At 31.9% G+C, this 23,910-nt stretch overlaps 1 protein-coding gene across 4 annotated transcripts in view; it reads left to right on the plus strand.

The window, feature by feature from the left end:
- Positions 1-23,910, plus strand: part of Pcdh15 (protocadherin related 15) — a 1,597,439-nt gene that overhangs the window by 1,271,373 nt on the left and 302,156 nt on the right. For all 4 annotated transcript variants that reach the window (XM_078041965.1, XM_078041960.1, XM_078041968.1 and 1 more), the window contains one exon: positions 8,843-8,955. In XM_078041965.1, the coding sequence (XP_077898091.1) occupies positions 8,843-8,955 (113 nt within the window). The remainder of the gene's footprint in view (positions 1-8,842; positions 8,956-23,910) is intronic.

Raw genomic sequence — 23,910 nt, forward strand, 5'->3', positions numbered from 1 at the left:
AGCAGGGTTTCTCATTAGCATGGATGCCAGACTGCAGTAAAGTAGTACATTCAAAGTGCTGAAAGAAAAAAATATGTCAGCCAATAATTCTGTATAGGGCAAATCCATTATTCAAAATTATTTTATTGGACTGGGGTTGTAGTTCAGTGGTAGAGCCCTTGCCTCGCATGTGTGAGGCACTGGGTTCTATCCTCAGCACCACATAAAAATGAATAAATAAAATAATTTTTTTTATCCTCAAGATGTTTTATAAACCTTCAAGAAGTATTTTCAGTTTTAATTATCATGATTATGGTCTAATGTACAGAATACTAGTATTGGAAAAGTCAGAAGGAAGATATGGATTTCAATGCTTATATCAAATTGATCAAAGGAAAAAAATGTTTGAAGACACTAAACTTTTCCTACTGTATCTTTCAGATATTACAATTAGCAGAGAAAACCCAGAGTGTTCTCTGCTTGTTATAACTTATTACATTTGTGTGTTGGTGTGTGTGTTGGTGTGTGTGTGTGTGTGTGTATTTGTGTGAGTGTGTGTGTGTGTGTGTGTGTGTGTGTGTGTGTGTATTTTCCCCTGGTATTACAAAGTACACAAGGGACTTCTCTATGTGCTGGTCATTCAAATGCTATATCACCTTGCACATAGTTCCTGAGTTACATTTCCCTCATGCATTTCCATTCTCTAGAATGTTGATTAATGAAATAGACTAGCAAGAAATTAGAGGTTATGTTGGGCATATGGACTTGCACATATCAATAATTTAATACAAAAAGAACTGTGATTTTAAAGCCTAGAGAAAGATAATATTAAAATTATCGATATACTTTTAGTTATCTGAAAGAAGTGGCATATGCATTGAATATCAGAGAAATGACATATTCGCACTATGACTCCAAGATTAAGTAACGAAAGTTTATGTGGAGAAAACACAGAATTGTGGAGCTATTTGGGGATAATAACATTTTTGATAAATTAAGTTTTGCCTCATTTTTTCAAATGACATAAATTAAGTGAATATAATGAGAATTTGAAGTTAGACCTGCACTTTTGTTTTTGGAACATGATTTTATATACTAATGCCTTAGCTTCTGCCAGATACTCAGCATTCAGGAATCACTAATATGTTTTAATAAAAGATAATATGGAGATAAGTTACATATTATGATTGCTTTTATTCCAGCAAAGGAAATCGTGGGTGTATTCATTAGTGACATTTGACTAATTATTATTCCCTACATATGAACATATTTAAAATTTAGAGAATAATCACATATTTCCATATATCTCCATGGCAACTGGTAGACGGATTCTTAGATTTATATGTGCATCACATTGCTAGTTAAGTACTATATATGAAAATTGATATTCTTAGAGGAGAAAGAAAAACATTTCACACAGTATTGCTTAAGTGCCCCTCTGCAATAGTTTCATGCACATGTTCCCATACATCAAATATTAAAATCTATGCTCTCTTGGATATGACTTTGTTAATTAGACAAGTGAACTTGATTTTGTCTTGACAGTAAAGTCAATTTTTTAAAAGAGCTTTAGTTTCTGCCAGAATCCAAGGAAATTTTTTAACATATCGCAGAAGGATGAATTTCAACAAGAGGAATTAGAGGACTTTACTACAGATGTTTGCTATTATAGTGGTTCAGCTGCCATGTCTGTCTTATGATTTTTTTTCTAAGTGAAAATTGTTGAAACAGGAAAAAATAATTACTAGTTTAGGTTATTAACCTCCACTTTAATAAGCTGTGCCTATAGGGTCAGACATACTATGCCCATAAAGGATGCATATATAAACATCTTAGAAAATAATAAGAGAAGATTTGAAAAATAATAAAAGACACAAAAATAATTCAATAGAGGAAAAATTAATATTTGCAACCAGTGATGCTGGAACAATTGAATAATCATACATAACCCAATTAACCTTAAACTATACTTCAAACAATGTATAAAAAGTAACTTGAAAGCCTTTCTATTCTTAAATATAAGAGCTAAATTATAAACCTTCTCAGAATTTAAGTGACCTTAGGACTAGCAACAATTTCTTAAATATTGCAAAAGTAGACAAATAAAAAAATTTAAAAATTTGATGTTATCAAAATATAAATTCATTTGTTCTTCAAAAGACATGGATGACTGATTGAAAAGACAAGTGACAGAAAAGAGCCTATATTTACAAACCATGAGCCTAATGAAGGAATTCTACTGGGAATATGTAAAAACAATTTAATAAGAATGAGGTAATTTAATTATAAATTGGACAAAAGTTTTAGCAAATGCTTTATCATAGAAAACAGTAAATCATAAATACGTATGTGAAAAGTTACTCTACCTCTTTTGCCTTTAAGAAAAGCTAACTAAAGGTAAAGTGAATATCAATATATAACCTGGAATGGCTAACACTTAAAAGTCTGAACATTTCAAGTATAGATGGAGGAACTAGAACTCTCTTCCACTGCTGATCCCGGAAAATACAATATTTGAACACAAAGGAAATCAGAGAAAATTTATGTATTGTTGTTGTGTTGTGTTGTGGATATATATATATATATATATATATATATATATATATATGTAAATTTATAGGACTGTAACCCTCAGAAAAGTTAATAAAATGCTTAGACACACACCTATCATATGACTTAACCATTCCACTCCTAGATATTTATCCTGAGACAAATAAATTTATATACCCAATTTGTAACTAGACACAAAGTTCAAATACACATCAACATATATATAGATAAATTTTGTATAACAAAATTATAAAATAATACTAAGATAAAAAATAAACTATTGATATACAAAAAAACATGGATCACAAAATCATCAGGGCAAGTAAAGGATGCCAGCCCTTACCTCTCAAAAATATAGTAAATACTTACAAATTATTCAATAGATTTCTAGAAATACAAATTCCTCTGTACTGGCAGAAAATTATCAGTATTTGCATGAGGGTGGGGCATTTGGATATGGAGATGAGAAAGAACAGAGTCAGGAAAAATCTTGGACAATGTTAGATAGGTACATTATCTTAATTGTGGTGATGATTCTTGACCAACACAAAATTATACTTTTTAAATATGTGAATTTTATTGTTTAACAATTACATCTCAAACCCACAGAAAATATAAAATATCCCAAATTGTAAATTTTTCACTAAGAGCTTTAGATTGCTATTTTTATCCATTTAACTTTGATTGAAAATATAAGATTTTCTTTGAATACATAACAATAAAGGTTTTGAAACTCAGTAATTCTGTTGACTATATGAGTTACAATCCTGAAATTTGCTATACTATGTATAATTTTGAGGGTGGAAGATACAATTCTCAATTTTACACCTAAATTTGTGCTATCAAAGTCAATTCTATGGAACAGCTTGTTTTCATTTTTTAAAGTACGATATTTTGAAGGAATATAGGAAATTAAACTGTATTAGCCCTTAGTCTGTGCCCTAGGAGATGTATTTTTTTTCAATTACTATTTATACTTTTGCTAAGTTAATATTCTATAATGATGTCTTAATATCAAAGTTCTACACACAAAGGGCCAGTGTCAAATTCATTGGACCTAGACTATATAGCATAATAGCAAACAGTTTGGACTCCAGAATAGATACCTTAAAATTGAATCCTGGCTCAGTCATTTACTAGCTATGACAATTCATAACATTTTGCCTAAATTGTTAGTTTCTTCATAGATCAAATAATATCTTCCCCATAGGGCTGTTTTGACTTTTATATGAAGAAGAACATTAATAAATAAAGAGATTACAATGTTTTCTCTACAGTAACTTCGGAGTTACCTCCTAGTAAATATCACTCCCTTGAAGTTAAACACCTTTTTTCCCAGAGCAGCTGCTGTTATTCATTTAGATGTAATGTGTTGGTCTCGTCTTTTTCTATGCAATGCTACATTCTGCTGTGATAAGAGCTATGATAAGATACAACCAAAGCCAACTCTAAAATTTATTGCCTTAAAAAAACTTTGATTACAAATAAGTAAAAGAAATAAAAAGAGAGAAAGAGTTAGAGAAAATATTAAAATAAAATAACCATTTATACCTCTTAGTTCAAGAAATAGTAAATTTCACATGGTGAAATTTTTGTTCTTAATCTATATTCTTATTCACCTCTCCCCTCATGTCAGTTTGAAAATCTCAGGGTAATATTCCAACCCCAAAATATTTACTATATGTGTCTATAAAATAAAACCACTTAAAAGTGTTGCAAAATCATATTATATCTAAAATATTGAACAACCTTTTAAAAATATCATATAATATCATTTTGTTTATTACTGTCCTTTTCTCACAATGTTATAATTTTAACAGTTCCTTTTTTTTTTCTTTTGGAATGGGGGTTGGCAGGGAATTTGTATAATGTTCACATATAGTGATTGATATTTTTCTTAAGCCACTTTAAAATCTGTGCTGGTTCTCTTTCCATTATTTTTTTCCTTATGTTGTATTTATTAGAAAAATCAAGTTATTTATTTTATGGAATTTTTCAGCAGTGTGCATTGTGCTCTCCTTGGTATAATTTTACATATTGCTTCATCCTTTGTATTTCCTATAAATCACTACTAAAGATTTCTTTTTTGTGTGTTTGTGTGTGTGTCCCTCAAAACTATTCCACATTTCATGTGCAAGTCTTTTTGGTCGACATTACAAAGCAGCACAGACTACATACCTCAAACAATGCAAACTTTTCTCACAGTTTTGGAGGCTTAGAAGCTCAAGGTCATGGTGTCTCCATGATTGGTTTCTGGTGAGGGTTATTCTCCTGACTTGTAAATGGCCATTTTCTTGCCATGTCCTCAGTTGGCCCGTTTTTCTTTGTACTCTTACACACACAGAGATAGAGTGTGTGTGTGTGTGTGTGTGTGTGTGTGATCAAGCACCTGTGCACACCTGTGTCTTTGTGTCTTCACCTTCTCATAAGCCAGTTGATTAAGGACTCACTCATATGACCTCATGTCTTCCCCTTCTCATAAGCCAATGGATTTAGGACTCATTCATATGACTTCTTTTAACCTGAATCACCTCAAAGGTTACTTCTTTACATACAGTTAAGTGATTCAGGTTTCACATATAATTTTGGAGGATAAGCAAAATCCCATCCCAAACAAATAATATTGAATTAACTTTCCTATCAGCAGTCAAAAATATCTGGTTGTCACTGTTTCGTAGCAACAGCTAATGTTCAATGATTTAATCCATCTATTTCTGAGGATCTATAAAATCTTTATGCTAATTTTATCATTTCTTTCATTACTAGCTGGAATAATTTCATGAATAACAAGTTCATCAATTATTTGTTTACAAAGACAGTCAATGATTTGTTGGAAAAAGTAGAAAATGAATATTGTTTCTTATTTTGTAGGTTTCAAAATGCTTTCTAAGTGTCATCCATTGATGATCAACAAAATGTTTTTCTTTTCAAAATTATGAACTTACAAAGTTAAATATTTCTTTCAAATCATTATGGACATTACCCATATTGTTGCTCAATTTGTCCCATCCTTAGCCAGAGAAAACCCTTACTTATTGACTCTTGAAATCTTTTGACATAAACCCAGTTTTCTTTAATATCTTTCTTGCTACCTGGTACAAAAAGGTGCTTCACATTGATCTTGATTTCCTCCCTTGGATATGGAATCAATGATCTTTTACAAAAACCTTAATTATTTTTGGTGGTATTTCAAAATACTGTTTCAAAACCATAAAGCACTGGGAAGTTCATGGTTTCTAAGTTGGCCATTGTTTTTAGTTCTTTGTTTTGGGTTCCATGATATGGAATATGTGTTATATTCCTTAAGAACTAAAATGTGAGTTTAAACTTACTGTCAATCTAGTATGTAACTGTAGGCATTTTAAAAAATAATTTAATTGTAGATGGACAATTTATTTATTTATTTGTTTGTTTGTTTTTTTATGTTATTTATTTTATTTAGTTGTTTTTTTATATGGTGCTGAGAATCAAACTTAGTGCCTCACATGTGTGAGACTAATACTCTACCACTGAGCTACAACCCCATCCCCTAGGCATTTTTATTTACTTTCTTTAATTGTATATTTAGATCTCACTGTTAACACTAGTTTTCAAAGCTGAGAATGCTAGAATTAAAATTCCCCATAATTACTCATTTAATTTATTATAAAATACTCTCACAATCATCTTAGCATAAGAATATCAACACTACCATCTACAAAATTATAACGTAGACAGTGTAAATTTTTTTTGTAATTTCTCATACTCTTAGACTATTTTACACTGATGATGCCAGTAAGTTAGTATCTTTTAAAGTTATTTGGGTAGTTCTTTTCTATTTGTACTTATGCCACCAACTGAAAACACAGATTGATTTTTTATTTTATATTTTAAAGTTTGAGATGTTTTAAAATTTAATTTGTTTCATAATAATATGTAATATTTACATGGATCCAAGTTTTTTTAAAAATGGTTAATATAGTTAATGAAGTCTAGTTTCAATAGCTATGCCTTATTCTCTCCCTCCCTCTCTCCTATATGTTAACAATTTATAGTGTTATGATTTATCTTTGAATTTTATATATACTATATATTTTTAAGTGTGTGTTCTTTCTTTAAAAAAATCAGAAAAATACAAGTTCTTTTTTCCCAAATGCCCTTTTCACTTAATATATTGGTAATACAGTCATAGGTAAAGATATTCACTATTCATTTTTACATTTGAATTCTCATCCATTAAAAGATGTATCACCATTTATTCATTCAGAGCACTACTGATGTAAGTTTAGCTGGGTATTTATCTTTTATTATAATCCAATATAATAAAAATTATATTATATAATATAATATAATGTAGAGAAGTAGGATGTGTGAGTGAGAAAATAAACATTGAGCTAGGGACTCATGACTCAGTTGTAGAGCCTTTATCAAATGTGAGGTCCTGGCTTCTATCTCCAGCACTGCCAAATTAAAAAAATAAAAGAAAGAAAGTAAACAATATGATTTTATACATTATTTCTAGTTCTCCTTCTTAGGTGTGGCAGCACTTTTGTGATAATACCACAGCTCTCTAAAACTACCTATTTTCTTGCAGGCTCACCAGTCAAGTATAATATTCAAGTAGGACTATTGCTAATGTGACAAGTGAGAAATGGAACTTTAGTGTAGTTTTAATTTGTATTGATCTTTTTAAGTATAGAGAAAAGTATCTTTAAATATAACCAAAAATCATTTGTTTTTCTCCTTTGAATTTTTGTGCATACTTAAATGCCAATTATTTTTAATGCATTGTTAGTTTCTTTTCTTGTCTAAGTGATAAATTTGTATATATCAGGGATATAAACTTTAGTCTCTGATGTAAACTGGAATCTTTTTCCCAGTTTGTCACATGACTTTATATTGGTTATTTTTATTGCCATGAAATTTTGTAGTATAATTTAATTTCTCTTTTCTCTTATTGCTTCCTGACTTTGAACCATAGTAACAAAGATTTGCCTACTCTTAAATTAGAGTAAAATGTATCCATATTTTTTACCTATTATTAGTGCTTATATTATATGTTATTTTATTATTGATTATACATTAATATTTTCTCCATTTTGGATTTATTCTAATAAATTCTATGAAGAATTGAGTACATCCTATCATTTTTTGTATGACTCTCCTACTAGGAGAGGTAATCCTTTATCATACAGTAAATTTCATCTATAGTTTTACTATTTCTGGACTTTCAAGTCAGTTTTAGTGATTTTTTTCTATTTTCTCATATAATGTCCAGGAAAATTTTTCTTTTCTTTTCTTTTCTTTTCTTTTCTTTTCTTTTCTTTCTTTCTTTCTTTCTTTCTTTCTTTCTTTCTTTCTTTCTTTCTTTCTTTCTTTCTTTCTTTCTTTCTTTCGTCTAATCAGAGGAGTAGTTTAATAATCATACATTTGGATATGAATACAGAGATATAAGTGTAACTCTTTAATGTGGACAATTTATTATACTCTCAATTTCCCCATATCCTTGTCTATAAAATAGAAATTACAGAGTTATTGATGATTACTTACATAAATTCTTATCAGTAAAATGGAAATGATTTATGGGGTGATTATGATTGGCTGCTTAAGTAATCATCAGTATAATTTGATTTGACTTCTACATTTGACATCCAAGATTTGACTTTAACATTTTCTTTACTTTAGAACAAAAAATGTTGTATTTACACAGTGTAAGATATACAGTTGAAGGGAATTTCTGCAAGAAGGGTATTTCAACTCTACTAAAATGTCAATGTTTAAGAAATATTCACCCTAGTCATTAAAAGTATCTTCAAAACCTACATTCTAAATTATATGATTCACATAATAAACTAAATACTTATTTGTAAAAAAATTACTGAGATGAAACAGAGCATGTTCATATTAGTTTCCAGGCATTATGATATTTGGTTTAAATTACTAGTCATTATTTATTACCAGATATGTAGAGAGACCAGGCAGGCTATAATTAAGATTTATGCACCATTAAAATGTAATCTTATAATCCAAAATTTGCTTTTCTTCTACTTAATATCTCTTTTCATGTGATGAGGTTCCAAATTAATTAAAGAGCTCTCTTAATAAAAAAAAATTTGGAAAATCATCCAAACAAATATTTTCTATTCTCTTACTCATAAACTAATTAATTATATACCACATTTGTGTCTGCTTTCCCTAGACTGCATAATTTTGAAACTTAATTTACTAATGAAATTGTAATTCTGTTGCTCAGTTAATGAAGGAAAATAGACAAAGCAGATACACATATTACTTTTTGTTCTCAGTTATGTGCTGAAATGTCAATGTTTTCCAGGGACTCCTGAGGATTACCCACGGTTTTTCCATATGCATCCTAGGACTGCAGAACTTAGTCTGCTGGAGCCTGTAAACAGAGACTTTCATCAGAAATTTGATTTGGTTATTAAGGTAAATTAAACTAATGTCTAATTTCCTTGTATTTATGAAATGCTAATCAAAGAAAAGCAGAGGCTAATGTAGGCACTTTTATGTTTTAAATATTAAAATGAATGTGAATAGCAATTAACCAACTTTTTGATTAAAAAAGAACGTTAGGTACATTTTTAATATACTATACTGCTTTTCTCTAAAGCAACTTTATAATTGTATAGAATAAAATACTTAATATTTTAATATATAATTTTTAGTTAAATATATACATATTTCTACATAATATAATTTATTATGTCTTGCAACATTTTTTTTACTAAAAGGAATTAACTTTGGACTACAAAAGAATAATCAATGAGTATACCTAAAATGTACTTGATTTGTATTTTTATTTTAATAATATTTTAATGTTGCATTTTAATCCTTATATAAGAATGAAATGTCTTGCTCAACAACAGATTCTTTCAATAGACGCTCCATTTTACTCTTTATGTTGAAAGCTCATCCTAGATTGAAATATGTTTGAAAGCTAGGGTAATTTGCACTACAATTTTGATTTAATAATATGTAACATGAAATCAGAAAAGAGGTACTGTAGAAACCTGGATGATTTTCCAATTGATTTCCATGGACTTCATTGAGACGGTGAGATTTAAATTGGGCATTGAAGGAAGAGTAGGAATTTGCCAAACAGAGATGGGTACTGAGAGAAGGGAACTGTAGTGAATGAATGGCTAGCAACAAAGACAGAGAGTAACTCTAGTTTATATCGTGTGAATTTGTATATCTATGCATACAAAATAATTAGCTACCAAAAGGCTCCCCTTTACTTTTTGCTCCTAAGAAAGTAAATATTTTCCTTCTTTATTTAAATTTAAAATAATTAAAGAAAAAGGAAGTAAAATATAGAAATTTATAGAGCATACATGTTATACATGCTTATCTCTGTACACTTTTCATTGGATTGTTGCCATAGTTTTAATTGTATGTTCATTTATACAAACTGTGAAAACTAAAGCTCAGGTAGGGAAAATAATTGGCTCAGGATTACATGACTGATCAGGTAAAAATGAGATTCAAATTTAGTTTTACCTAAGTTACAAGAATTTTCTTTTCATAGTATGGAATTATTGTTTCTTAGAAATGGCTATATGGTTTAACTATCCATACATCTAACTGCAAAATATTTTGTATACAGACATTTAATTTTATTTCAAATTAGGTGATATATCCTTTGCACCCATTTTAGTATACAAGCTGGAAACTGTTTATTAAGTAATTCCTTGTCTGGGAAGAACTTACATTCCAGACACAGGTAAATCAAAAATAAAATGTCTAGTGCTAATAAGAAGTCACATAAATAAAAATAACAGAGCACAGAAAAAATACATTTAAGTTAATCTGTGGACCCAGAAAAAAAATTTCTGAATATTACCCCATGCTAAATATTGCTAGATTGAAAAAGTTTGGCCAATGAGTGAAAGTGGGAAATGTGTCTGAACATAAGGAAAACAAAAGTAAAAGCTTGGAGGCAAACATAGCTGGCTACAAGCAGTTAACATAGAAATGAGCTGTAGTTTCAGACCATGGAGAAAATCTTATGGATGGATACAGTTTCATTGGATTTCATTCAGTAAGGCAGTAGGAGTCATTCAACCAAGAAACACTACTTTTACCACTTGTATAAATTGGCTACACATGTGATTAATCTTTCATTGATGATTTTAATTATCATGGAACTATATAAAACTAAGAAACATGTACCCATGATCTACTGTCATCTACCTGGAGTATTGTGGTGCTGCTCTCTGTGGAAGTTAAGAAACTTGACAAAACAAACTGGTGCATTTGAAATCAGAAATCATTTTTTTCCTTTCATTATCAAAGTCAGTTGTCCTGAGTACTGTATAACTTAGCCCATCAATTATAGGAAAAAAATCAATTAGAACTGGTCATAGATAATTCCTTTATGTTTTAATGCCATTTTATATTTTAATAGAAGTTTTTACAGATGTTATTAGACTCAAATTGCTGTGTTTTGTGTGCAATCAAGGGGATAATAAGCAAAGGTATCAATCTGTAAGAATAATAATGTGCCTCCTGCTTGAATAATAGCTGAGTTTTGTGGCATTGTTCAGGAATCCATTGAAACTCTACAGTCTGGCACTTCCCTGTAGTATGCCTTTGAACATTTCCCCTTTTTTATTTTAATAATGCCTCATTTTTCTTGGCTATGAAAGATTTTGTTGGACTAGATCCCAATTTCTGTTTTGGAAGCTAAGAAAAATAAAAGACAATGAAGTATCTTCTCTTAGACTTTGAAGAATTGTGCTTTAAAAAACCATGTGAGCATTTAACAGCTGGTGAGGGACACAAATTAGAGATTTATCATCTCATTTCTGCCACTGATTTAATCAGTATACTGACAAGTAAAAATGTAAAGGTGAAGCTGGAAAGAGAAAATGGAGTAGTTCACAAACTTGAGCACATTAAAGCATTGAAACATGTCCAACTGAAAGAGAGAAGGATATTTATTCTATTTCAGAATTCTATCTTAAACTTCAAATAATTACATTTGTTTAAGGATATTTAGAAAAGGGATACATTCTGTGAAGCATGCATTGGGTTCCCCAGAATAGTTCATGTTTGTGCCTGTTGTCCTTGAGTTAATGTCTGTAGCACGTGTTTCATTCAAAGAGTTGTTCCAATTTGGATGATAAGATATATGATCACTATATTCACATAGTTTAAAAAATCCTATAAAGTAGAATATGAAAGCATATTTTATATGCTAGGTGAATTTTGTTAAGGTCTGTAAACAAGTCAAAATAACACCTGGTATTTTGCCAGGGGAATGTTAGAGTTCCTAAACAAGTCTGGATGGTGCCTGGCAAAATGCCAGAGGGAGTGGTTTGAGAAATAACAAAAGCGAGCCATTAAGTGTGGAGATTCCGTATTGGTTGACTGATGTATCTAGTTTATGCTAATTAAGATAAGCTGTGCAAAATGTATAAATAGCTCTGTTGTCCTACAATAAATGGCTCCTATTTTGCTGCAGCCAGACTGCGGCAAATTTAGTTCATGTGTGGAGCTAAAACAAATCACAAAAATTCACTTTCATTTTTAAAAGTGCGGTATCTTAAAGGCATTATTGTCAATATATTAGTTCTCTAGACATCCCTTCACTGTAATATACTGATTTTAAGTCCTTTGGGGTATAAACCAAGGAGTGGGGTAGCTGGGTCAATTGGTGGTTCTATTCCAAGTTTTATGAGGAATCTCCATAATGTTTTCCATAATGGTTGCACCAATTTGCAGTCCCACCAGCAATGTATGAGTGTGCCTCTTCCTTTACATCCTTGTCAACACTTATTGTTGTTTGTATGCATAATAGCTGCCATTCTGACTGGTGTGAGATAAAATCTTAGGGTACTTTTGATTTAAATTTCTCTAATTTCTAGACATGTTGAATATTTTTTTCATATATTTGTTGATCGATGGTATATCTTCTTCTGAGAAGTATCTGTTCAGCTCCTTATCCCATTTATTAATTAGGTTGTTTGTTTCTTTGGTGTGTTTTGGGTTCTTTATATATCCTGGGGGTTAGTGCACTATTCGATGTGCTTTTGGCAATAATTTGCTCCCAAAATGTAGGTAGGCTCTCTATTCACTTCGTTGATTGCTTATTTTGCTGAGAAGAAGCTTTTTAGTTTGAATCCATCCCATTATTAATTCTTGATTTTATTTCTTGCACTTTAAGAGTCTTGTTAAGGAAATTGGGGCCTAATCCAATATGATGAAGATTTGGGCCTACTATTCCCTTTATTAGATGTGTGGTCTCTGTTTTTATGGTCTTTAGTTTTTCCTCCCACACAAATCATCTCTCAAGCCTTAGCTTCGTTTCCTAGTATGTGAACCATGTTCCCACATCACCAATAGAGTATCAATGAACCAATAATAATGAAAATACATCAGGCTGCTGCATATTGCCTTCATGTCACTTTACAATTTGCCAACTGCATGAATCTCCACCAGAGATTTTTGTCATGTTAAAAGATCACAGGTGTCAGATTCAGACAGAATGTGGAGTCACAGATTATCAGGCATCACTTCTTCAAATAAAAATGATGAAATCTCCTTTGAAATGAAGGAACTACCAAAACTCATTGAATGTGAAATACAAGTTACTGTGTTTTGTTTTCCTCTATGATGTGTGCATTATAAGTTTATTTACATAAACATAAATAAAGAGGAGAACAGAAGACCACAAATTCTCCCTTTGGGAGAGATGGAATAGAAGCCATCAGTGACCTAGGGTTCAGGCCCCCTCACCCCCAACACACACACAATCAGGGCTGCTTTTGACCAGCCACAGGAAGCAAGGCAAATGCTATGAATGACACACCTTCAGATTTCTGGATATATTCTGGCCATGTACTCTTAGTCGTATAGATTCTTGAAAGAATGAAATATACATACAACATGTTCTCATCTGTCAGTCAGTGTGAACAACTATAACAAGATGATGTACACTGATTTATACTCAGCAGAAACTTGTTTCACACTGTTCTGGTGGTAGGAAAAATGAGATCAGGTGATTTGTGATCAGCAAGATTGGGTTGTGGTGAGGTGCCTCTTCTGGGTTGCAGGTGCCAAACTCTTGTATCCTTATATAGAAGAAAAAGTGCAAGGGAGCCATCTAAAGAGGCTTTTATAAGGGCATTAATCCCATTCATAAATCTTTGACTCTCAACCTAATCAACCTCACAAAGCCACCATCTCTTAATAACATTTTATCAGGGATGAGGTTTCAAGACATGAATTCTGGGGACACATTTATTCTATCGCATACCTAATCTTAGTTAAGCAGGTTAGTAAAGAATAATTTCATATCATTTTTCCAATAGCAAGGTCCCCAAGGTGAGCAAAAGTGAAGATCCTTTTTACATTTTAGAGAAAATCATCCCATACAAATTTCAGGCAATATTGCTATTAGTAATAAAATAGCAGTCTTTTCATGGATAAGTAATGCATATTCTAAAACTTCTTGACCAATTTTATACAGTGGTAAGTATTCAAATTTTAAAATTTTTGTTTTACTTTTTTTATTGTAGTAGATTACCACATAAAACCTTCATTTTGTTTCTTCAGCAATAGTACTGCGTCATTTTATTTCCTCCTGAAAAATTTTTAAAAATTATAAATATTAAGGCAAAGTTAATTATTGTTATGCCAATTATAGGAATTAATAACAAGAAAAAACTGTATGGAGACCTCATGTCTCATACAATTATCTATTCTGCAGAGTTAGTTAGAACAGAAGTCGAATATAGTAGATAAATACACTGGCTTTCTAAGTGTGCAAGCTGACAAGACACAGAGGTGATATTTTACTTGGCTTCTTTGCAAGTAAACTCCAACTACTTGGAAGAAAAAAAGGCAATTTTTCCAGTTGCAGTACCTTGATTTTGGCAAGGTCCTCTTGTCTGCAAAGGTCATTACAGGAGATCACATATTGTAAAATGTTCGAATAAAGCTGCTTTCTGAGCAATCCTTGCTGTATCTCAACACTCCACACCTGCTCCCACATATAAATTCCCTCAGCCATCCTACACAATTTTTCCCAAGAAATCTTTTTTTTCATGAACTTCTGGGTTATTGCATAGAAATATAAAAATAATATTGGGAAATCTGTGGACTAAATAGGACTGTTGGTTATTTTATTTCTCAAGAACAGTCTGGTACATATAGGAAAAATATTAACCTTCTCCTCAGTACCTTATGGGCTCTGAACAACAATCCATTTGGAGATCTTAAATTTTTTACATTGATGACTATTTTTTAAATTCAGATAATATAGAATGGGTAATTTCAGTTGCTCAATTCACAGAAAGCATTTTGGTGAGATTTTTTTTTTTTTGGTTGAGAGAAAACTGTGGAAATAGTATCAAAACGCAAAATAGGACCGGGCTGCTTTGCTGGATGGGGAGGAAAAGGGCAGAGAGAAATAAAGGGAACATAGCTTAGTTAGAAGAGAATAGCATTATATCATTATTATCATAATTTTGTCTCTGGTTGGGATGACTAGGTATAACTAAGATAATTCTCATTTTTAAAAAACTAGCCAAACAGGATGATATACATACCTGTGATTAATGGAAGTTTTTTGAAGCTGTGGTCTTCCCCAGAGAGACAGTTTTTCTTCTGTGAATCATTGGACATGGCTATACTCATTCTAGTTTCAGTTTATGTCTCCATCTTTAAACAAAGATACCTTTATTCAAAGGTATACAAGAGCTTTGAAGATTTCTGTTTTCATTATATAACATTATAAACCAAATGCACATATTCTAATTTAAGTGAAGACAAAATATATTTCATTTTATTAAAAATATTCCCTAACTGGGAAATGTTTTATTTTTATTTTGTTGTCATTTAATAAGGCCTCCCCTAATCTGTCTAGTATACATATCTTTTCCTTTTGATCAAACAGAAAATGTACTATTTTCTTTTAGGAAAGTGGTCTTCTACTGCATTTATGACCTTGCAAACAAACAAATTGTGTTACATACAGAGTAATTCTTTGTATTTTATTTGACAAATTATCATATGGCTTTGTAAGTTTTAAAGTATTTTTCATAAGATACTGTCAAACTCTTTATGTAAACTTCAATTTTTAGAGTATTAAAGTTTAAATAGAGGATGATATAGAGCTTTTAAGTCAGTATAATTTACAAGGAGGCAAGAAACAATGGAATATATTTAAAATTATCCATTAATCACGCATATTAATGTGAACTTTTATCAAGGAAGTACAAGCCATCTCTCCCTAAGCATGAATTTAGAAAAAAGAAAGTGTAACCTTTGGCCAGTAATAGAGCTTTGGCTCCAAAGCCACTGTTGAACTTTAGGGAGCAAGATAGAACTCTATAGATAATTTCATTACATAAATGGAGGTCTTCCACTCTACTTCCAACCTTCAAGTCCAAATTGAAACTTAAGACTTAGAGTAAAAAGTGATAACCACTTGCATAAGAAATGCAAGAATAATTAGCTCACTCTGGGGAACTTTTTAGTGTAACAGCAACCTACATTCCAGGTAAGATAAGCTAAATTGCCAGATCCAACTGAAACATCCAAGACTGTTGAGTGGATGATGTGATGTGCTTGTTTTTGAAAGGCAGAATTAAGGGTTCCATGCAGCACATCAATCCTCATCATTATACAAAATACATGTATGATGATGTGAGGGAAAAAAAATATGTCACATTAGATTGGATAGAGAGAGGTGATGGGAGGGGAAGGGAGAGTAAGGGGGGATAGGAAGGGCAGCAGATTAAAATAGACACTAGTATTGTTGTATGCATATACGTGGCTGTATAACCAATATGATTCTGCAACCTGTACACTTGGAAAAATGAGAAATATACCCCATATGATTCAAATGTATGATATGTCAAGATCATTGTATGGTCATGAGCAACTAATAAAAAAAAAGATTTCCATGTGTTTTCAGGATATAATATATAGTTTGAGAGTAAACTACATATTGAATTTGGGGAGTTGAGAAGACAAAATATAATTAAAATAATAATTAAACAAACAAGTAAGCAACAAGACATATCAGGTATATGGATTGAGTTTACAAGAATATTCCTTAATAATTACTGAAAATGGTTTTAAAGCTGGATTTTGGACATGATAGTGTTTGGGAGAAAAAGAGGAAAAATGCAAAAAAAAACCTGAGTTATTTAGGGAATCTGATTATAATCAATACACATGTAAAAGATAAGCCTCTCTAATGCTAAGAATTTTGTTGTTGTCATTGTATTTGTGGTACTGCAGATTGCACCTTGGAGCACTCTACCACTTAGCTACATCTAGAGGCAGCCCTTTTTATTTTATTTTTAAAAATTTTGAGCAGGATCTCACTAAATTACTGAGACTCTTCTGAACTTATGATCCTCCTACCTTAGCCTCCTAAGTCACTTGGGATTACAAATGTGCACCACTAAGCCTAGCAATGCTAAATTTTAATAATATTTTTCAAGTCATATCCTATAGCAGATTTTATTTAACTACACCATACCATTCAGACTTGTATTACCATAGACTAATCTACTATGGTGAAAGAGGGATGGATAGACTATATGCCCTTTTTGTGAAAGGAATTTTATTGCAACATTTTTAATTTAAATCCTACTGAACATAGAAAAAATGTACATGTTGATGAGTTTTCACAAAGTAAAATTATCATGTAACCAGGATCCAGATTTTAAAAAATGAAAACATCCTACAAACATCCCATATACTTGCTCTACCCACTCCTGTTCACCCAACAAATCAAGAACTCCTACTACAGGATTCTAACAGCAGAGAATTGTCCTTTCCTTTGAAGGGGACATTTTATAATTGGATTAAAGTTTCATGTTTTTAATCTTAAATTTAAAGTCCTCTACATATCCTCTTTTTTATTACTATGGTCAACATAGTAGTTATCATACACTTTCTACTTGTGTAACAACTCAACAAAAATGTATTATATTTGTACAAGGAAATTTGGGAGGATGATTGTAAATATTTTATTTCAAAGTAAAAGTAGCAGTAATCCATATTTGAACCTCAAGGCAAACTTTTCTAAATGTCTGCCTATTTTAAAGTTATTCAGTTAATAAATAAGTTGGTTATACAGTTAATAAATAAGTTGGTTGAAAATTTAAGTACATTTTAACAATCTACTCTGATAAATTAAAATGTTCAACAAATGTAATTTACTTCTAATAAGAAAGAAAGAGTTAAAGTATAATTGAACAATCCAGTTAAATTCATGAAAGCAAACACTCTGTTGTTTGAGAGTTGAATTTTAAGTTGGAAATAAAAAAGATGAAGAGATATGCATAAACCATTGATAGCATGATGAACTTGCCAGTTTTTTAGTCAGCTTTCTATGATTGGAAACATGCAGCCTATACTGTGTTAGGAGAAGAAGTTTTGAAACATTGCATTCTTTGTAAATTGAAAGCTTTACTGCATGAGATTTAAGCAAGGGGTGTGGTGTCCAGGAAGGGAACACAGGAGGAAAGAAGAATTTCAATCACACAGTAGCTGTATATCTTATGTTGAAGGACAGCAGCAACACCAATGTACGATGACTCAGAACTTTTTTAACATCTACTTTTAGTGGACATTCTATAAATAACTTTTTTTTTCTCCCAGTATGTGTTTGTATTCTTGTGAAGATTAAATAATTATTTCTGTATCTCTCTCAATCTGCTGCTTTATTAATATAATATTTATTTTCATTTTAAATTCAATGACACGAAGTATTTCTTGGCATGTCAAATCCATCAATTATGTGTAATTAAAGATAATGTAGATCCAGGTGTGTGGCACATGCCTTGGGAGGCTGAAGCAGGAGGATCTGGAGATCAAAAGTAGCCTCAGCAATAGTGAGGTGCTAAGCAACTCAGTGAGACACTGTCTCTTAATAAAAATAATACCATATAGTATGGGAATGTAGCTCAGTGGTTGAGTGCCCCTGAGTTCAATCCCTGGTATACCCCTCCTACCCAAAAAAGGTGGAAACTAAAATTGTTAACTTAAAAATTGCTGTTCAGTTTTTTCATATGTATCAACTGAAGTAAGAATTTTTTTCTAAACTATATTTAAATAGCAGTAATAATGCTAATAGTATTTAAGTAGGATATTTTCTTGCAAGATGTGTTTATAAATATCTTCAATACATTATGTTATATAGTAGTCACATATTTAACAATATGTCTTATAAGTTGTTGCTTATTGTGACTTAATGCGTGGCTCAAGAATATTAGAGATCTAACTGAAGTCATGAAATTCACTGGATATAACCTGAAAAACTAACACCACTCTGTGTAATCCACTTTACCATTACAGCATTGTTTTTTACTGAAGTAATGTTATTTCCGTATGCAAAGTGAATTTCTTCACTCAGTATTCGATACTCAGGTCTACTCTATATAGGTACTGTTATAAGCTCAGCAAACTAACGTTAGCAAATAGTAGTACATTTCTTATTTCTTGAAGGTTTTATTCTAGTGTAAGGACTAACAATAAGTGACAAATATAATAAAAATATCTGTGATGTTTTAGAAGTTCCTAAGTGATATAAAATAGCAAAGTGCATTAGGAATTCCAGTTGGAGATGTGTTAAAAATAAGGTAATCAGAAATTCAAGAGGGCAGATTATAGAAAGTCTACATTTCTAGTTGCTTTGTGGATTCAAGTCTCTTACAGACTCAGAAATCTGGTGCACCAAACAAAGGACAGGAAACTACAGTGGAGCCAAGGCTCTATGGTAGTGTCAGTAGTAGTGGCAACAGCACTGGTTCAATGCAGCTGTGAGGGATAACATAAAAGAGAAACAACAGAATATGTGTCATGTAAAAACCCATAGATCAGAAAAACATCCTAAACTTAAATCGATCCAGAGGTTGCACAGCAAGCTGGTGTTTGAAAAGTGCCCTGAATTTTCCAATTGATAAGCAGAGAATTGAGGCAGGGAGCCTTTTTGAGGAGGCTGCAATTCAGCTTGCTGCTATGGGAACCCAGGGGATCATAACAAACGTTGCCGTAAGGTCCTGGCAAGTGCCTACTATGTGGCTTAGGGTGAACCTAGTTTTAGAAAATGAGTAAAACAGGAACAGAGAAGATCATATCCATTGGGGTTCAAGTCAGGAAAATGGAGGGGAATGCAACTCAGTTTCCTTTGAGTCTAGTGGCTTACTTGACCAGCTGAAGAAAGTTGGGAAAGTGAAAAGGCAGATGTGAATACACTCAAGAACTAAGCTTGGGATGGCCACATTCACAGGCAATAGAGCATGTGAGACTCTTGGAGGGTTGACTGTTCTGCTTATAAGTAGAATTCTTGAGGGGCTTCTGAGATCCAGGCTCCCAGCAGAGATTGACAGCTGCCTGGCCCTAAAGGTATTTTGATTGTGTTAATCTAACCTTTCCAGGGCTCCTATCACCCAACAGAATTTCCAAGGCCTAATTAGACCTAAGCCTCAGTTTCTGAAGCTCCCTTCTTAGAACTCTGCTGTAGCCCCACCATGGGACTTTATCATTTTAGTCTGTCTCAACAAAATTTCAGTGGACAACATTTCCCATTCCATTCCACCATGTACTGATGAGAAGGGAAGCTGAGAGCTATTTCATCCACCTTGAGTTTTAGGCCACTCCAGTTAGCAATTAGGCAAGCAACAGAAAAAGAGGAAGGGGATAACAAACCCCACTCCTTGTGTGACCCTCTCCCTGCATCTGTAGCCCAAGAAGAAATGGAAAGAAGGACATTCAGGCATAGGCAGTTCCCATCCATCCTTGTCCACAGTTTTGACCACTTCATTGGAGACAATTCTTTCATTTTTCATTGAAGATCCAAATCCCATTTTTGGTGTTCTTGCTGTGCTGACTGGTTCATATATATTTCTGTTTTTCTCATTTTTAGCACTTTTTATAATTATTTTTCCTTATCTTTTAAGGGTTAAAGCTGTTTATTTTTGTTTTCCTTTTATCTATTTGTTTCATTTTTTTTCTCCCTTCTTCTCCTGTGAGCATCCAAATTCTCTTCTTTTTATCTTCCTTTACTTTGTTTTTTTCTATTTTTTTCTTCCCTTTCTTCATGGCCATCATGTCACACCTCTTCTGCTTTCTTTCTTTCCACATTTTTAACATTCTAAACGTTCTTTTACTCTTCTATCTCATTTTATTTTATTTTAATTAAGTACATTTTTTGCCACCTTTTACAACTATCTAGTTTACATAACTCCTGCCCCCACTTTTCCTGTTGTTGCAGTTAGTGGTGTAGATGCCATATTTGAGACCTGCTGTTTCTTTTAATGCTAAATCTAGTTCACAGCTATTTATTGTTTTTCCTGTTAGTAGTTGTTGAATTCAAAATTCCTGGGGGTTTTTTTGGTATATAGTGTTATATATATATTATAGTAAGCACTATGTATTTATTTTAATGCTCTACATAGTTTGCTTCAGCTATCATTATTGTTTCCTTCCAAATTTTTTGTAAGGTGCTGGGAAGCTACAGGAACACCACAAATTTACAGTGCAGAGACTCTTCTGCTGAAATAAACTCACCCAAAAGACATTGTCCCTTGCTTCAAAGAAACAACAACATTAACATTCAGCTATACATTAATATGGAGAATAGAAGAGACAGAATCCCGAACCAACAATGAGGACCCAAGTAGAAATGGTTAGGTCTTACTCATAGACATCCATTGTTACAAGAAAAACAGAATTAGCACAAAGGCTTTCAATGCCCTACACCTATGGGGGAGGGTGAGTCTCAATCCAGATCACTCAGGGACACCTCAGCAAGTGAAGACTGTACCCTAAAGAGACCACACCTAAAATGGAAGAGAAATATATTTCAAAAGATGCATAAAACCCACAACAGGAATACAAAAATAGGAAGAAAAAAAAAAGGTAACACAACACTTTCTAAAGTTCATGATTCACTGTCAGTTGACCCCCCTCCCAAATATTATAGTAGATGAAATATCAGAAAAAGAATTTCAAAATAATTATAAATATGATCCATGAATTACAAGAGAACACACACAAAAAAACAACTGAATAAATTAAGGAAGTTAGGATGATATGAACAAGAAATTCAACAAAAAGAGAGATATTGAAAAAATGAAACAAATCTTAGAAATTAATGATAATTAATCAAATATAATGTTTAGTTGGAAGTCTTTTTTTATTTGTTATTTTTAATTATTTATGACAGTAGAGTTTATTTTGCATGTTTATAAAAACATAAAGTATATCTTATTCAAATTAGGATTCCAGTCTTGTGGATGTATATGATGTAGAGATTCATGGTGGGGTATTCATATATGTACATAGGAAATTTATGTCAGATTCATTCCACTTTCTTTCCTATTCCTATTCCCACATTTTTTCCTTTATTCCCTTTGTCTACTACACTGTACTTCTCTCCTGTCATTGTTTTGTGTTAGCATACATATATTAGAAAGATCATTCAACTTTTTTTGGGGGGAGGGAGGCTGAAATTTACTTTTTGCTTTTAGCATGATGGTCTCCAGATCCATCCATTTACATGCAAATGTCATAATATCCTTCTTCTTTATGACTGAGGAATAATCCATTGTGTATATATAACATATTTTCTATATATATTCAACTATTGAAGGACACCAAGGGTGGCCCCATAGTTCTGGAATTGTGAATTGAGCTGCTGTAAACATTGATCTGGCAGTGTCATCATAGTAGTTTGATTTTAACTCCTTTGGATATATGCTGAGAAGTGGTATAACCAGGCCAAATGATGGCTCAATTCCTAGTTTTTAAGGAATCTCTATACTGCTTTCCAGAATGTTTGCGCCAATTTGTAGTCCCATCAGCAATATATGAGTGTATGAGTGTACTCATTTCCCCACATTCTCACTAACATTTATTGTTACTTGTATTTTTTTTTCTTTTTTTTTTTGTGCTGGGGATTGAACCTAGGGTCTTATGCATGCTAGGCAAGCACTCTACCAACAGTCATACCCCAACCTCATTAATTGTATTATCGATAGTAGCCATTCTAACTGGAGTGAAATGAAATATTAATGTAGTTTTAATTCACATTTCTCTAATTGCAAGAGATATTGATCATTTTTTTCATCTATTTTTAACCATTCATATATCTTCTTTTAAAATTATTTTTATCTATTCTAATTAGTTAAACATGAAAGTAGAATAGACTTTGATATATTATACCTAGATAGAGTATAATTTCTCATTCTTCTGGTTGTACATGATATAGAATCCCACTGGTCGTAGTTATATATGTACATAGGATAATATGTCTGATTCATTCAATATCCTTCTTATCCCTAAACCCCTCCCATTCCTTCATTTCCCTCTACCTACTCTAAAGTAATTATTCTTCCCTATGGCCCCCCTCTTATTGTGAATTTGCATCTGCATATCAGGAAAAACATTCAGTCATTTGTTTTCTGAGATCTTCTTATTTTTTAGCATGATTGAGAAGTATTCATTTAGTTCCTTTGCCCATTTATTGATTGGATTATTCATTTTGTTTTGTTTTGGTTTCTTTGGTTTTTTGGTGTTAAGTTTTTTACTTCTTGTATATTCTAGAAATTAACGCTTTGAGATGTGGATGTCTAATAGTCTTAATAACATACCAGCAAATCACATAGAAAAATTTGTTGAAAAAATAGCACATCATGATCAAAGAGTGTTTTCCAAGGATGCAAGGTTATTTCTACATATGGAAATCAATAAATGTAATTCACCACATAAATAGATTTAAATACAAGAATCACATGATTATCTCAATAAATGCAGAAAAGACATTTAACAAAATAGAGCATTCATTCATGTTCAAAACACTGGGAAAGCTAGGGATAGTAGGAACATAACCTCAGCATTGTAAAAGCTATATACATTAAATGCAAGGCCAAATTCATTCTAAATGGAGACAAACTGAAAACATTCCCTCTGAAAACTGGGTTAAGACAAATTACTTCTTACCACTTTTTTCAATATAGTTCTTGAAACTCTAGCCAGAACAATTAGGCAAATGAAAGAAATTAAAAGAATACAAATAGGAAAAGATGAGTTCAAACTATTCCCATTTGCTGATGGCCCAAAAAACTCTACCTGAAAACTTCTAGAACTCATAAATGAATTTGGCAAAGTAGCAGGATACAAAATTAACACACATAAATAAATTGCATTTCTATACAACAATGAAGAATCAATTGAAAGAGAAATTAGGAAAACTATGCTATTCATAATAGCCTCAAAAACAAACAAACAGCAAGAGCAACAACAAAAAATACTTAGGAGTCAACCTACCAAATTAGAAGAAAGACCTCTACAATGAAAACTATAGAATACTAAAGATAGAAATTGAAGAAGACCTTAGAACAGGGAAATGTCTTC

Source organism: Ictidomys tridecemlineatus, chromosome 1 (genome assembly GCF_052094955.1).
Source record: "Ictidomys tridecemlineatus isolate mIctTri1 chromosome 1, mIctTri1.hap1, whole genome shotgun sequence".
NCBI classification, from domain to species: domain Eukaryota; kingdom Metazoa; phylum Chordata; class Mammalia; order Rodentia; family Sciuridae; genus Ictidomys; species Ictidomys tridecemlineatus.